Here is a 14,073-nt window from a genome sequence, read left to right on the forward strand (position 1 = left end):
TTTTCTTGTCCATTTCCGACTTTAATTGCTGAAATTCGCAAACTAATTCCCCCGACTAATTTTTTTTTTTTTTTTTTGCTCCTACAATGGCCCCTATAGTTTCATAAATCTCAGGAAAACAACGTTATGTCAAGCTTTTGAGAAAATATCTGTTTACCTTTGGAAAGTCACGTCACATGACAGGTGACTCAAACTCTGGAGAAAATAAATCAAGTGAACTTGTTATCAGGCGGGACGGAGCACATGTGAGTCCATGACGTGTCGGGGCGTCCGAGCCTGTTTTGTTTTTGTTTTGTTTTTTTTTAAGAACATCCACAAACTGCAAAGCATGTCAAACTGAGCTGCGGAGTCCAGCCTCTCAGGTCTGCTGTCACGTCGAGTCCTGTCAGCCAAGGGGGCGCACGGACGGGATGTTCGACCGAGTCCTGGCAGCCGCCGTGTCTCTCCTTGTGGTTCACGAGTCATTAAGTTCTGCAGGTCAACTTGGACTTTATTGTTGTGCACACAGACGGATCGATAGAACTTTATTCATCCCTGAAGGGAAATTCAAGTGTCCAGCAGCTCATAAATAACAACAGTCCTGCACACAATCAAAACAGTATCAAGGAAGCTTTAAAATAATGCATACAAACAGTGTTGGGACCAATTACTCACAAAACTAATAAGTTACAATTACTAATTACTTCTGTAAAAAAAGTAATTTTGAATTTTACTACTCAATTACTGCTGCAGAAGAGTAATTCAATTACTGGGGAAAGTAATTTTTATGATTACTTTTTTCTTTTCTTAAATCCTCTTATTAATGCACATATTTTTGCGTTGCTGTTGCAGCATGGACATTGCTGTCAAATTTCATCTATCATTGTCTGTTGGCCACGTTACTTTATAGTTTAAAGCAGTAACGTCAGTTAGTCAGGATGGGGAATTGAACCCGTGGTCTTCTGTACGACAGGCGGCGAAACTATCCGCTCTGCTGTCGGAGAACACAGACGATTCTTCTTGTAATTTGTGCTGAGTCATTCTCCATGCATCTTGATAAGTTACGAAAAATTGCAAAGTCCGACCGGTTTGAAACTTGACACACCGCTTTTTCTCCACAAGACACACATTTTTGGAATAGGATAGTAAAATAATAATAATAAGTATTAGTAGTAAGTAACGGCAAGTAACGGCGCATTTTATTGTCAGTAACGGTAACGGCGTTACAACGGGGGAAATAGTAATTTCTTTGATTACTCGTTACTGATAAAAGTAACGCCGTTAGTAACGCCGTTACTTTGTAACGCCGTTACTCCCATCACTGCATATAAATAGAATTAAAGTGTTACTAAGTGAGTTTAAAATAGCATAAATACAGTTAAAATAGTCCATTGCACAAGAAGGGATGTGTCGGGGGCAGTGTGTGAGGACCTGCTGAAGAGTTAAATAACATGAGCAGCATTCAGATGCCACACACACACACACACACACACTCTTTACCTTTAAAGGTTATCACTGCATTTAAAGGGACAGTACAACCAGTTAAACCCAGTTCCTAAAAGTCACAAACTGTAAAAAAAAAAAAAAAAATGGAGGTTTAATCCTTTCCTGCAGGACTTTAGTTTCCACAGCAGAGAAAAAGAGAAAATATCCTGTTCAACTGAAACTAGCAGTGCAACAACATGCTAGCTAATGTTTTAATGTTTTCCTTGTTAACAATATGTTAGCTAATGTTTTCCTGTAGCTCACATGTTCGCTAATTCTCTAATTTTTCCTAGGTAACAACATATTAGCTAATGTTTTCCTAGTTAACAGCATGTTGGCTAATGCTTTCCTGTAGTTCACATGTTCGCTAATGTTGTAGTGTTTTCACAGCTAACAACATCGTATCTAACGTTTTCCTGTAGCTCACAACATGTTTGCTAATTCGCCAATGTTTTCCAAGTTAAAAATACATTAGCTAATGTTTTCCCAGCTAACAACATATTAGCTATTTTTTTCTTATTTAACAACATATTAGCTAATATTTTGCTAGCTAACATTGCTGCAGAGCTCACTTTCTATAAACCTGAACTTTGATCTTGAACAGTTGCGGTGCCTCGGGGGAAAGGGGGTATTTTCAGGGTCGTCTTGGTTACACAAAGTTTAGGAACCACTGGTTTAGCCATCCCTTTGAAAACTTTTATTACACTAAAAATATAAACTATTTAAAATGAATGAAGTGACAACCATGTCAACACAGACTCTGCAAAAATACAATAAAAGCAAAAGAGTGATTTGGTGTTTCTCCAGCCGCTGGTTTCCATTCATTCCGCTACGATATGAACGTGAACTTTCAGAGCCTTCACACTTTCTTCACTCCAGTTTTCCATCAGCGGAATAAAGTCCTCCACATGAGTTTTCGTAAAAGCAGCAGCACTGTTGGCTTTTCAGGACTTTTTCACACTGAAACGCTCCACATTTATTGACATAAATGAGGCTAAACTGTAATAGATGGGCCAAACATTTAAAAATCAGTGGTATGGTCCTTTAAAAAGGCTGACTGCTGTTGATATAAATGGTATAAATTCTTATGAATGAGCTCATTTTCATAATTCTACATATCCAGTTGGCAGATTGGAAATGTACGGAGACGTTTCCAGAGACAGAGCTGGCTCGGCTTTAATGAAAATTGTGGAAACGATTGCATCTCATGCCAGTGATTTTCAGAGCGACACAGTTTCAGTCTGAAATGTAAAACCTGACCTGATCAGTGATTTATCTCTGCAGCCTGAACTCTGCACAGCACGTGGCTTTTTTCTGGCCTGACTCGGCTGTTTGCTGCCGAGTCAGGCCACCTGAAGAGGAAATAAAACTTTTTTGCATTGAAATTTTATTTGTTGCCACAAGCAGCACCGGGACCGACATGAAGGATTTATCTGTGATTTTCTGCGTGACAGAGATCAATGGGCCAAAAGTCCTCTGACAAAAATTTAAAAAAAAAAGGGCAGCATTCAATATGTGGGAGGGTATTACAATTTTTTTTTTTTTTTTTTTTTTAAACAGGGATTTCCATTGGCTAAAGTCCTTACTTTTCCATTTGGTCAGTCACTGTGTAAGAGCGGGTTTATGTATTTATGTATTTAGTCAATTACTTATTTTTTCTTAGGTTTTCTCCGGTTAAAATTTGGTTTCAAGGTTGTTTCTCTTAAATTTGTGACTTTATAATCTCAGCAGTTTTGTTTTTTTTTTGTGTTTTTTCTCTCATAAATTTATGAGTTATTTTTTTCATACATTTACAACTTTATAATCTCAGAATTTTGGAATTTTTCTCTCATAAATTCGTGATTTTCTCATACATTTTCCACATTAATTAAGTTTTTTCTTGTCCATTTCCGACTTTAATTGCTGCTTTAATTTTTTTTTTTTTTTTGCTCCTACAATGGCCCCTATAGTTTCATAAATCTCAGGAAAACAACGTTATGTCAAGCTTTTGAGAAAATATCTGTTTACCTTTGGAAAGTCATGTCACATGACAGGTGACTCAAACTCTGGAGAAAATAAATCAAGTGAACTTGTTATCAGGCGGGACGGAGCACATGTGAGTCCATGACGTGTCGGGGCGTCCGAACCTGTTTTGTTTTTGTTTGTTATGTTTTTTTTTTTTTTTTTTTTTTTAAGAACGTCCACAAACTGCAAAGCATGTCAAACTGAGCTGCGGAGTCCAGCCTCTCAGGTCTGCTGTCACGTCGAGTCCTGTCAGCCAATCACAGCCCCCCCCCTGAGCGAGAGAGCACGGCCTCACGTGCACGGCCCGTGGTTGAAGACGAGGTCATGGAGGGGGGCGGGGCGGACGAGAGAGAGGGAGAGAGAGAGAGGGAGAGAGAGAGAGGGAGGGATAATTTGATTAAAGTCTTAGCGAGCGAGGGAGGAGGTGACAGGAGGAGGGACGAGCGAGGGCTGGAGAACAGCTCAGGTCTGCAGAGAGAACACACACACACGCACACACACTCACTCACACACACACACGTACTTGAAGAACACACACACTCAGCACTTTCCGCCATCCTAAAACACACTTTGGATGGAATTGGATTTTGGTTCAGCCTGAGTGGAATTTAAAGCGGCTCCCCGACGCGTTTCCCCCGCCGTCGCTGCCCCGGGACAAGGAGACAGGAAACAGGAAGCAGCGGACACAGGAAGTACCATCCAGAGTCCTCAACCCCCCCCCCCCTCCTGCATGTGAGGACTATCTGAACATTTTGTGGGAGTCATTTTACCGCCTTCTGTTTTTTCTGACTGACTGACCGACCCGACAGCGACCGGCCGAGGCCTCGTTAGCTCGCCGACTAGCTCACCTGTTCACCTGGAGGCGAACCAACAGGATGAAGGAGGAAACAGGAGCAGGAAATAGAGAACATTAGCCTTCCACAGCTAACAAGGCGCCCATTTAAACAAACAGGGAGTTTCTGCTAATTGGGTTTACCTGGCTAACTCAGCGAGCTAGCTAACACCTGAAGGGTTAGGGTTAGGGTGGAAACAGGCGACCAAAAGCCCAGTTTGCCAGTTTTATCGTGTCACATTTACAGTGTTGAAGAGGTAAAAAGTCGAGTCCAGGATTCCTCCTAACTGAGTTCATCTGTTAGCACGCCGGCTAATCTACAGCCTGAAGCTAAAGGCTCCCACAGGGATTAGATCCTGGAGCTTAAGACGGCACCGAGGTGAACGCTGCCGGTGCAGCGAAGAGAGAATTAGCATTTAATTCCCCAGTAAACGCTCCGAGTTTGCAAACAAACACTGGTTTTTCTCATTCTGAGGGTTTTCTCATTATCGCGACGGAGCGCCGTGCGTCGGTTCGAGTCCCGAGCGGTTAGCCTCGTGTTAGCGCTAGCATCTGTGTGCAGAGTGCACGTCACAAGAGTCAGAGCTGTTAGGAAATACGATGTGATGACACCACACACACTCCTGCAGAGCTCACACACACACACACACACACACTCTCTGATCAGTGTGTGGCCGGTGGAGTCCGTCAGCTGTCGAAAGATTGAGTTTTTGGCTTTAATTTTTCACCACAGAAGCCAAATTTGATCAATTGAACCCCCAAACCTGACTTCAACTTTTTTTTTTTTAATCTTTTCCATGTGTGAGACTGAGAACGAGTGTTTTATGAACTGTTTTTCATACGACCCTCAGCCGAACCGACTGATTTACTCGCCGCTTGTCGAGCAGCTGCTTCGTAACGGCTCCATTTAAATCCAATTTACCGGCTAATTTTCTGATTTCCATTTGACTTCAGACGATTAGAGGCAGTTTGTCAGGTGTGCTGCTGGTCATCAGCTGGGAGAATTCACCTTCCGGGGTGCTAAAATGTTAATTAATTAATTTTGGGGGTTTTAATTTTGAACCCTTAAAACCGACTTCAAGCCTGAAGCCATCAGTGCACATTGTATTTTTTTTTTTTTTTACTGAGGAAGAAACCTGCAAAATGAAGGACTGTCTAACTAGTTGCAGATGCTTTGTAGTGACTCAGTTTAAATCCAATTTACTAACTTTCTGATTTCCATTTGACCTCAGAGGATTAGAGACAGTTTGAGACAGTTTGTTGGGTGTGCTGCTGGTCATCAGCTGTGAGAATTCACCTTCTGAGGCGCTCAAACGTTAATTTATTGAGTTTTATAGTTTTAATTTTGAACCCTGTGAACCCTGTGAAGCCATCACTGCACATTATTTTTTTTTACTGAGGAAGAAACCTCAGCAAAATGAAGGAAGGACTGTCTAAGCTGCTGATTGGCTCACTCGTTGCAGATGCTTTGCGGTGACTCGGTTCAAATCCAGTTTACTGACTAACTCTCTGATTTGTGTTGAAGCCGGTGATGGTTTGAGAGAGTGAAGTGCTGCTGCGGCGCTCTGCTCAGGTTTGAGTCCACCTACCTCTCAGCGGTGTTGGAGCGGAGCCATTTTAAAAAAGCGGTGTGATCTACATCGCTGTGTATCTGGGCCACTGCAGCATCCAGCCGCTCTGCTTTACATTCCGGTGAATTAGCCGGTGCAGGACGGTTTGTCAGGACGAAGCTGCGTGTGAACGTTTGAGTCGTCCGTGTCGCTGCGGCTGGCGGCTCGCACCGAGACGCCGACGAGGAGAGGCAGCTCTGCTGCTGAGGCCGCTCATTATACGCTCCGTTTGCCCATTTTATTTCAATTTCACTTTAGTTTTGGTGAGGCTTCAGGGTGCGTGTGTGTGTGTGTGTGTGTGTGCACTCAGTATTTTTAGCAGAGGCGGTTATCATGCCAGAGGTGCAGAACAGGCCTTGTGTATGTTCACAGAAGCTATGTTTTTTAATAAATATGATAAATAAAAAATGTTTTCTCACATTTATTTACATTAAACCTCCAATACACACTGTCCCGATGTAAAGTTGGGACAATTTTAAACCAGAACCACCTTTTTTTTTTTTTTCTTGCATATGGACAAAAATATGAACTCTAAAAAGATTCCCATCTGGTTTGACAAGCATACAAAATAATTTCAGCTCAGGTTCATTTGTTTCTAAGTCTCAATCTTACTTTTTCATTTCAGTTTATTTTTTTATTATTATTTTAACACCCAGTTTTAGCTGCAGGTAACCATCATAACCTTGTCAGACCCTGTGGCAGGCAGCCAGGAGTCTCCTCTGCATCTTATGAATATTATTTGGCCGGTGAGATAGAAAAAAAACAGATTGTGTTATTTATTTATTTATTTATTTCCTCCTGAACCTGCTGGATGCAAAAAAAAAAAAAAAAAAAAAAAAAGTTGGTTTCCGTCCTGCTTGCAGCTCTGTAGCGTTCAGCCTCCAGTTGTGAATCAGCTCCTCACTTCCTAGAGCGGATGCTGTTGCCAGGCAACGCATTTGCAAGAAAGCGACGCTGTAGACCGGCGGAAAAGACCGAGGCGGCGTGAGTCTCCCCGCCGAGCAAACTCTTATTCAAATGAATTTCTCCTCAGAGGACAAAAACCAGGGTTTGCAGCCTCTCGTTGGCGGTGGACACCCGTGGAGTTTGACTCAGCATCAGGTTGGAAAACGTGAAAAAATCAGTTCATCCAGGCGCTCGGAGCAGCCGTCCACCTCTGAAAAAGAAAAGTCTGTTTACTTATTTCTGGCCTCGAGACATATGTGACTGTATGACTGACCTGCCTGTCTCACTGACTGTCTGTCCGCCTGTCTGTCTGTCTGACTGACTGTCGTCTAACGTCTTGTCTCGCTGACGTGCTAATCGTCCGTTTAGCCAACCTCCTCTGTGACTGACACTTTAATTTTCTGTTTGATTCATATTTTAAGCCAATAAAAATGTCACTGTCTCGCTGACTGACGTGTTAATTGGCCGTCTGACTGCCTGGCTGCCTGTCTGTCTGACTGACTGCTGGCTGTCTGACTGACTGACTCTGCAGCTTCCCGACAGTTTGACACTTGCAGAGTCTCTGCGTCAGGCAGGTAGAAGTGACAGCGCCCGCCAATTAAATGAACTGACTCTGACTTTTTGACTGTCTCACTGACTTACCAGCTGTCTGTCTGACGGCCTGATTTCCTCACTGACTTACTGCCTGCCTGTCTGTCTGTCTGACTGAGCAGCTCGCTGAACTTCCTCACTGATTCATGACTCAGGTCAGTAAAAACGACAGTCACCGCGTTACTGGCCGCCTGTCTTGCTGACTGTTGTGTTTACCGCCCTGACTGACTGACATTTTGACTTTGTCATCGTCTGATTCATCTTTTAAGAAAGTAAAAATATCACCGTCTCGCTGACTAACATCTTGACTGACTGACTGTCTGTCTGTCTGTCTTACGGCCTGACAGTCAGGATGTTAAAGAAACTATGACAGTGGCTTTGAGTGACTGTTTGACTGCCTGTCTGACTGACTTACTGACTGACTGACTGACTGGCAGACAGACAGTTGTAGCCCGAGGCCCACGCGGCCGCGAGACAACCAGACCCCCCCCCCCATCGCATTTTGGAAAATACGAGCCTTTGGAGGCGCCGGCGGCCGAGCTGTTTTTCATTCCCACATCAAGGCCGCCGAGCGCAGAGACAAAACGCCGCGGCGCGTCCCCCTCCAGGGAAACCATGGAAACGGCTCGGTTTTGAAGTGCCGAGCCCACACCAGCCCTCACTCTTTTTATCGTCAGCGACCGTGCAGCCGCTCGGAAACACTTGACAACTGCATTTTCACAGCACCATATATCAGGGCTTTGTTTTTTTTTGTTTTTTTTTTTTTTGGAGGGGAGGGACAACACCTGCAGGATCCGGTGCGTAAAGGTGACAAGCAAGGACTTCTTCTTCTTTTAAAGGCGTACCATCATTTGTTTAATTTTTGTCTCCACATTTTTCTTTTTTGTGCGACTTTTTCTCCAAATGGTGCGCTTTGCATTTTGGAATAAAACCGCACATCTGTACTTTTCTGCGTTCATGCATTTTGGAAAACTTTAGAACGACAGGGGCTTTTCGTGGTTTTATTAGAACTGAGTGACGGGAGCATGAACTCCACCTGGTCCGAGGCCCGGGCCCGATCACACAGGCGGTGATGTCATCAGGCGGCGTCCCTCCGAGCAGCATCCAGGAGGCAGCGGTGGGCAGGTGAACAGCATTGTGGGTCAGTGGGATGTTCAGCATCCCGGGCGTCGCTGACCTTTGCCACCTGTTGTGCCCGCGCTCCACCGGGTCGTGGTCACCGCTCCACAGGTAGGCACGGCAACTGGCCGACCTCTGACCCCCCCCCACCCGACCCCGATTTCCTCTGTGCATCTATACACAAAGGAGATCCTGCTGATCTGAGCCCAGAATCAGCAGATTGTTTTCTTCTGAATCGGCCCAAGTCACAGCAACGTCTCTTCAGAGTCCAGATGCTGAGGAGGAGGTTGGGGTTCTGGACTCAAACCAGCAGGATTTCCTTCTGACTGGATCCCACAGGAGGAGGACAGAAAAAAGTTTTCACAGTTTTTTCTCATAAATTTGTGATTTTATAATCTCAGAATTTTCACGCTTTTTCCCCCATAAATTTCTGATTTTTTTTCTCGCAAATTTACAGCTTAAATCTCGAAAATCTCAGGGTTTTTTTTTCTCCCTCCCGCGTGTCGTGTCAGGTTGTCATGGTAACAGCGACTGACAGCAGAGCGCTGTGAGCGAGGAACAGAAATGAGAGAACTCTGACTCTGAGTTGTATGAATAGTGTGTTTTGCCTTACATTGTGTGTGTGTGTGTGTGTGTGTGGATTGTTCCCAAGCAAAGAAATCAGCACATGAAGGCAGCGTGAACGCAGCGTGACGCGATCACAGCGTGTTGTAAAGGCAATGTGACGTAATTGCAGTGTGACGTGATCACAGTGTGTTGTGACATGACCACAGCATGTCATGAACACGGCATGACGTGATCGTATCGCAGGGTGTCGTAAACACGGCATGACGTGATCGTATCGCAGTGTGTCGTAAACACGGCATGATGTGATCGCAGTGTGTCGTAAACACGGCATGACGTGATCGTATCGCAGTGTGTCGTAAACACGGCATGACGTGATCGCAGTGTGTAGTAAACACGGCATGACGTGATCGCAGTGTGTCGTAAACACGGCATGACGTGAGTCGTAAACACGGCATGACGTGATCGTATCGCAGTGTGTCGTAAACACGGCATGACGTGATCGTATCGCAGTGTGTCGTAAACACGGCATGACGTGATCGCAGTGTGTCGTAAACACGGCATAACGTGATCGTATAGCAGTGTGTCGTAAACACGGCATGACGTGATCGTATCGCAGTGTGTCGTAAACACGGCATGACGTGATCGTATCGCAGTGTGTCGTAAACACGGCATGACGTGATCGCAGTGTGTCGTAAACACGGCATGACGTGATCGTATCGCAGTGTGTCGTAAACACGGCATGACGTGATCGCAGGGTGTCGTAAACACGGCATGACGTGATCGTATCGCAGTGTGTCGTAAACACGGCATGACGTGATCGCAGTGTGTCGTAAACACGGCATGACGTGATCGCAGGGTGTCGTAAACACGGCATGACGTGATGGCAGTGTGTCGTAAACACGGCATGACGTGATGGCAGTGTGTCGTAAACACGGCATGACGTGATCGTATCGCAGTGTGTCGTAAACACGGCATGACGTGATCGTATCGCAGTGTGTCGTAAACACGGCATGACCTGATCGCAGTGTGTCGTAAACACGGCATGACGTGATCGTATCGCAGTGTGTCGTAAACACGGCATGACGTGACCGTATCGCAGTGTGTCGTAAACACGGCATGACGTGACCGTATCGCAGTGTGTCATAAACACGGCATGACGTGATCGCAGTGTGTCGTAAACACGGCATGACGTGATCGTATCGCAGTGTGTCGTAAACACGGCATGACGTGATCGCAGTGTGTCGTAAACACGGCATGACGTGATCGCAGTGTGTCGTAAACACGGCATGACATGATCGTATCGCAGTGTGTCGTAAACACGGCATGATGTGATCGTATCGCAGGGTGTCGTAAACACGGCATGACGTGATCGTATCGCAGTGTGTCATAAACACGGCATGACGTGATCGCAGGGTGTCGTAAACACGGCATGACGTGATCGTATCGCAGTGTGTCATAAACACGGCATGACGTGATCGCAGTGTGTCGTAAACACAGCATGACGTGTGTCGTAGACACGGCATGACGTGATCGTATCGCAGTGTGTCGTAAACACGGCATGACGTGATCGTATCGCAGTGTGTCGTAAACACGGCACGACGTGATCGTAGTGTGTCGTAAACGCGGCATGTCGTGATCGTATCGCAGTGTGTCGTAAACACAGCATGACGTGATTGCAGTGTGTCGTAAACACAGCATGTCGTGATCGTATCGCAGTGTGTCGTAAACACGGCATGACGTGATCGTATCGCAGCATGTCATGAACGCAGCATAACGTGATCGCATCGCAGTGTGTCGTAAACACGGCATGACGTGATCGCACTGTGTCGTAAACACGGCATGACGTGATCGCAGTGTGTCGTAAACACGGCATGACGTGATCGTATCGCAGTGTGTCGTAAACACGGCATGACGTGATCGCAGTGTGTCGTAAACACGGCATGACGTGATCGTATCGCAGTGTGTCGTAAACACGGCATGACGTGATCGTATCGCAGTGTGTCGTAAACACGGCATGACGTGATCGCACTGTGTCGTAAACACGGCATGACGTGATCGCAGTGTGTTGTAAACACGGCATGACGTGATCGTATCGCAGTGTGTCATAAACACAGCATGACGTGATCGCAGGGTGTCGTAAACACGGCATGACGTGATCGTATCGCAGTGTGTCGTAAACACGGCATGACGTGATCGCAGTGTGTCATAAACACGGCATGTCGTGATCGTATCGCAGTGTGTCGTAAACACGGCATGACGTGATCGTATCGCAGTGTGTCGTAAACACGGCATGACGTGATCGCAGAGTGTCATAAACACGGCATGTCGTGATCGTATCTATCGCAGTGTGTCGTAAACACGGCATGACGTGATCGTATCGCAGTGTGTCATAAACACGGCATGTCGTGATCGTATCACAGTGTGTCGTAAACACGGCATGACGTGATCGTATCGTAGTGTGTCGTAAACACGGCATGACGTGATCGTATCGCAGTGTGTCGTAAACACGGCATGACGTGATCGTATCGCAGTGTGTCGTAAACACGGCATGACGTGATCGTATCGCAGTGTGTCATAAACACGGCATGACGTGATCGTATCGCAGTGTGTCGTAAGCACGGCATGATGTGATCGCACTGTGTCGTAAACACGGCATGACGTGATCGCAGTGTGTCGTAAACACGGCATGACGTGATCGTATCGCAGTGTGTCGTAAACACGGCATGACGTGATCGTATCGCAGTGTGTCATAAACACGGCATGACGTGATCGTATCGCAGTGTGTCGTAAGCACGGCATGACGTGATCGCAGTGTGTCGTAAACACGGCATGACGTGATCGTATCGCAGTGTGTCGTAAACACGGCATGACGTGATCGTATCGCAGTGTGTCGTAAACACGGCATGACGTGATCGTATCGCAGTGTGTCGTAAACGCGGCATGACGTGATCGCAGTGTGTCGTAAACACGGCATGTCGTGATCGTATCGCAGTGTGTCGTAAACACGGCATGACGTGATCGTATCGCAGTGTGTCGTAAACACGGCATGACGTGATCGCAGTGTGTCGTAAACACGGCATGACGTGATCGCAGTGTGTCGTAAACACGGCATGACGTGATCGCAGTGTGCCGTAAACACGGCATGACGTGATCGCAGTGTGCCGTAAACACGGCATGACGTGATCGCAGTGTGTCGTAAACACGGCATGACGTGATCACAGTGTGTCGTAAACACGGCATGTCGTGATCGTATCGCAGTGTGTCATAAACATGGCATGACGTGATCATATCGCAGTGTGTCGTAAACACGGCATGACGTGATCGCAGTGTGTCGTCAACACGGCATGACGTGATCGTAGTGTGTCGTAAACACGGCATGTCGTGATCGTATCGCAGTGTGCCGTAAACGCGGCATGGCGTGATCGTATCGCAGTGTGTCGTAAACGCGGCATGGCGTGATCGTATCGCAGTGTGTCGTAAACACGGCATGGCGTGATCGTATCGCAGTGTGTCGTAAACACGGCATGACGTGATCGCAGTGTGTCGTAAACACAGCATGACGTGATCGCAGAGTGTCATAAACACGGCATGACGTGATCGCAGGGTGTCGTAAACACGGCATGACGTGATCGCAGTGTGTCGTAAACACGGCATGACGTGATCGCAGAGTGTCATAAACACGGCATGACGTGATCGTATCGCAGTGTGTCGTAAACACGGCATGACGTGATCGTATCGCAGTGTGTCGTAAACATGGCATGACGTGATCGTATCGCAGTGTGTCGTAAACACGGCATGACGTGATCGTATCGCAGTGTGTCATAAACATGGCATGACGTGATCGTATCGCAGTGTGTCGTAAGCACGGCATGATGTGATCGCAGTGTGTCGTAAACACGGCATGACGTGATCGTATCGCAGTGTGTCGTAAACACGGCATGACGTGATCGTATCGCAGTGTGTCGTAAACACGGCATGACGTGATCGTATCGCAGTGTGTCGTAAACGCGGCATGACGTGATCGCAGTGTGTCGTAAACACGGCATGTCGTGATCGTATCGCAGTGTGTCGTAAACACGGCATGACGTGATCGTATCGCAGTGTGTCGTAAACACGGCATGACGTGATCGCAGTGTGTCGTAAACACGGCATGACGTGATCGCAGTGTGTCGTAAACACGGCATGACGTGATCGCAGTGTGTCATAAACACGGCATGTCGTGATCGTATCGCAGTGTGTCATAAACATGGCATGACGTGATCATATCGCAGTGTGTCGTCAACACGGCATGACGTGATCGTAGTGTGTCGTAAACACGGCATGTCGTGATCGTATCGCAGTGTGCCGTAAACGCGGCATGGCGTGATCGTATCGCAGTGTGTCGTAAACGCGGCATGGCGTGATCGTATCGCAGTGTGTCGTAAACACGGCATGGCGTGATCGTATCGCAGTGTGTCGTAAACACGGCATGACGTGATCGCAGTGTGTCGTAAACACAGCATGACGTGATCGCAGAGTGTCATAAACACGGCATGACGTGATCGCAGGGTGTCGTAAACACGGCATGACGTGATCGCAGTGTGTCGTAAACACGGCATGACGTGATCGCAGAGTGTCATAAACACGGCATGACGTGATCGTATCGCAGTGTGTCGTAAACATGGCATGACGTGATCGTATCGCAGTGTGTCGTAAACACGGCATGACGTGATCGTATCGCAGTGTGTCGTAAACACGGCATGACGTGATCGTATCGCAGTGTGTCGTAAACACGGCATGACGTGATCGCAGTGTGTCGTAAACACGGCATGACGTGATCGCAGAGTGTCATAAACATGGCATGACGTGATCGTATCGCAGTGTGTCGTAAACACGGCATGACGTGATCGCAGTGTGTCGTAAACACGGCATGGCGTGATCGTATCGCAGTGTGTCGTAAAC

General features: G+C 46.6%; 1 protein-coding gene across 1 annotated transcript in view; it reads left to right on the forward strand.

The window, feature by feature from the left end:
- Positions 1-3,906: 3,906 nt before the first annotated feature.
- The window catches only part of LOC115362274 (IQ motif and SEC7 domain-containing protein 1-like), a 116,905-nt gene continuing 106,738 nt past the window's right edge, over positions 3,907-14,073 (forward strand). The window contains exon 1 of the mRNA XM_030056133.1: positions 3,907-8,676. Within this exon, the coding sequence (XP_029911993.1) occupies positions 8,597-8,676 (80 nt within the window). The 5' untranslated portion in view covers positions 3,907-8,596. The remainder of the gene's footprint in view (positions 8,677-14,073) is intronic.

The sequence above is a fragment of the Myripristis murdjan genome, chromosome 7, assembly GCF_902150065.1.
Source record: "Myripristis murdjan chromosome 7, fMyrMur1.1, whole genome shotgun sequence".
Classification (NCBI taxonomy): Eukaryota; Metazoa; Chordata; class Actinopteri; order Holocentriformes; family Holocentridae; genus Myripristis; species Myripristis murdjan.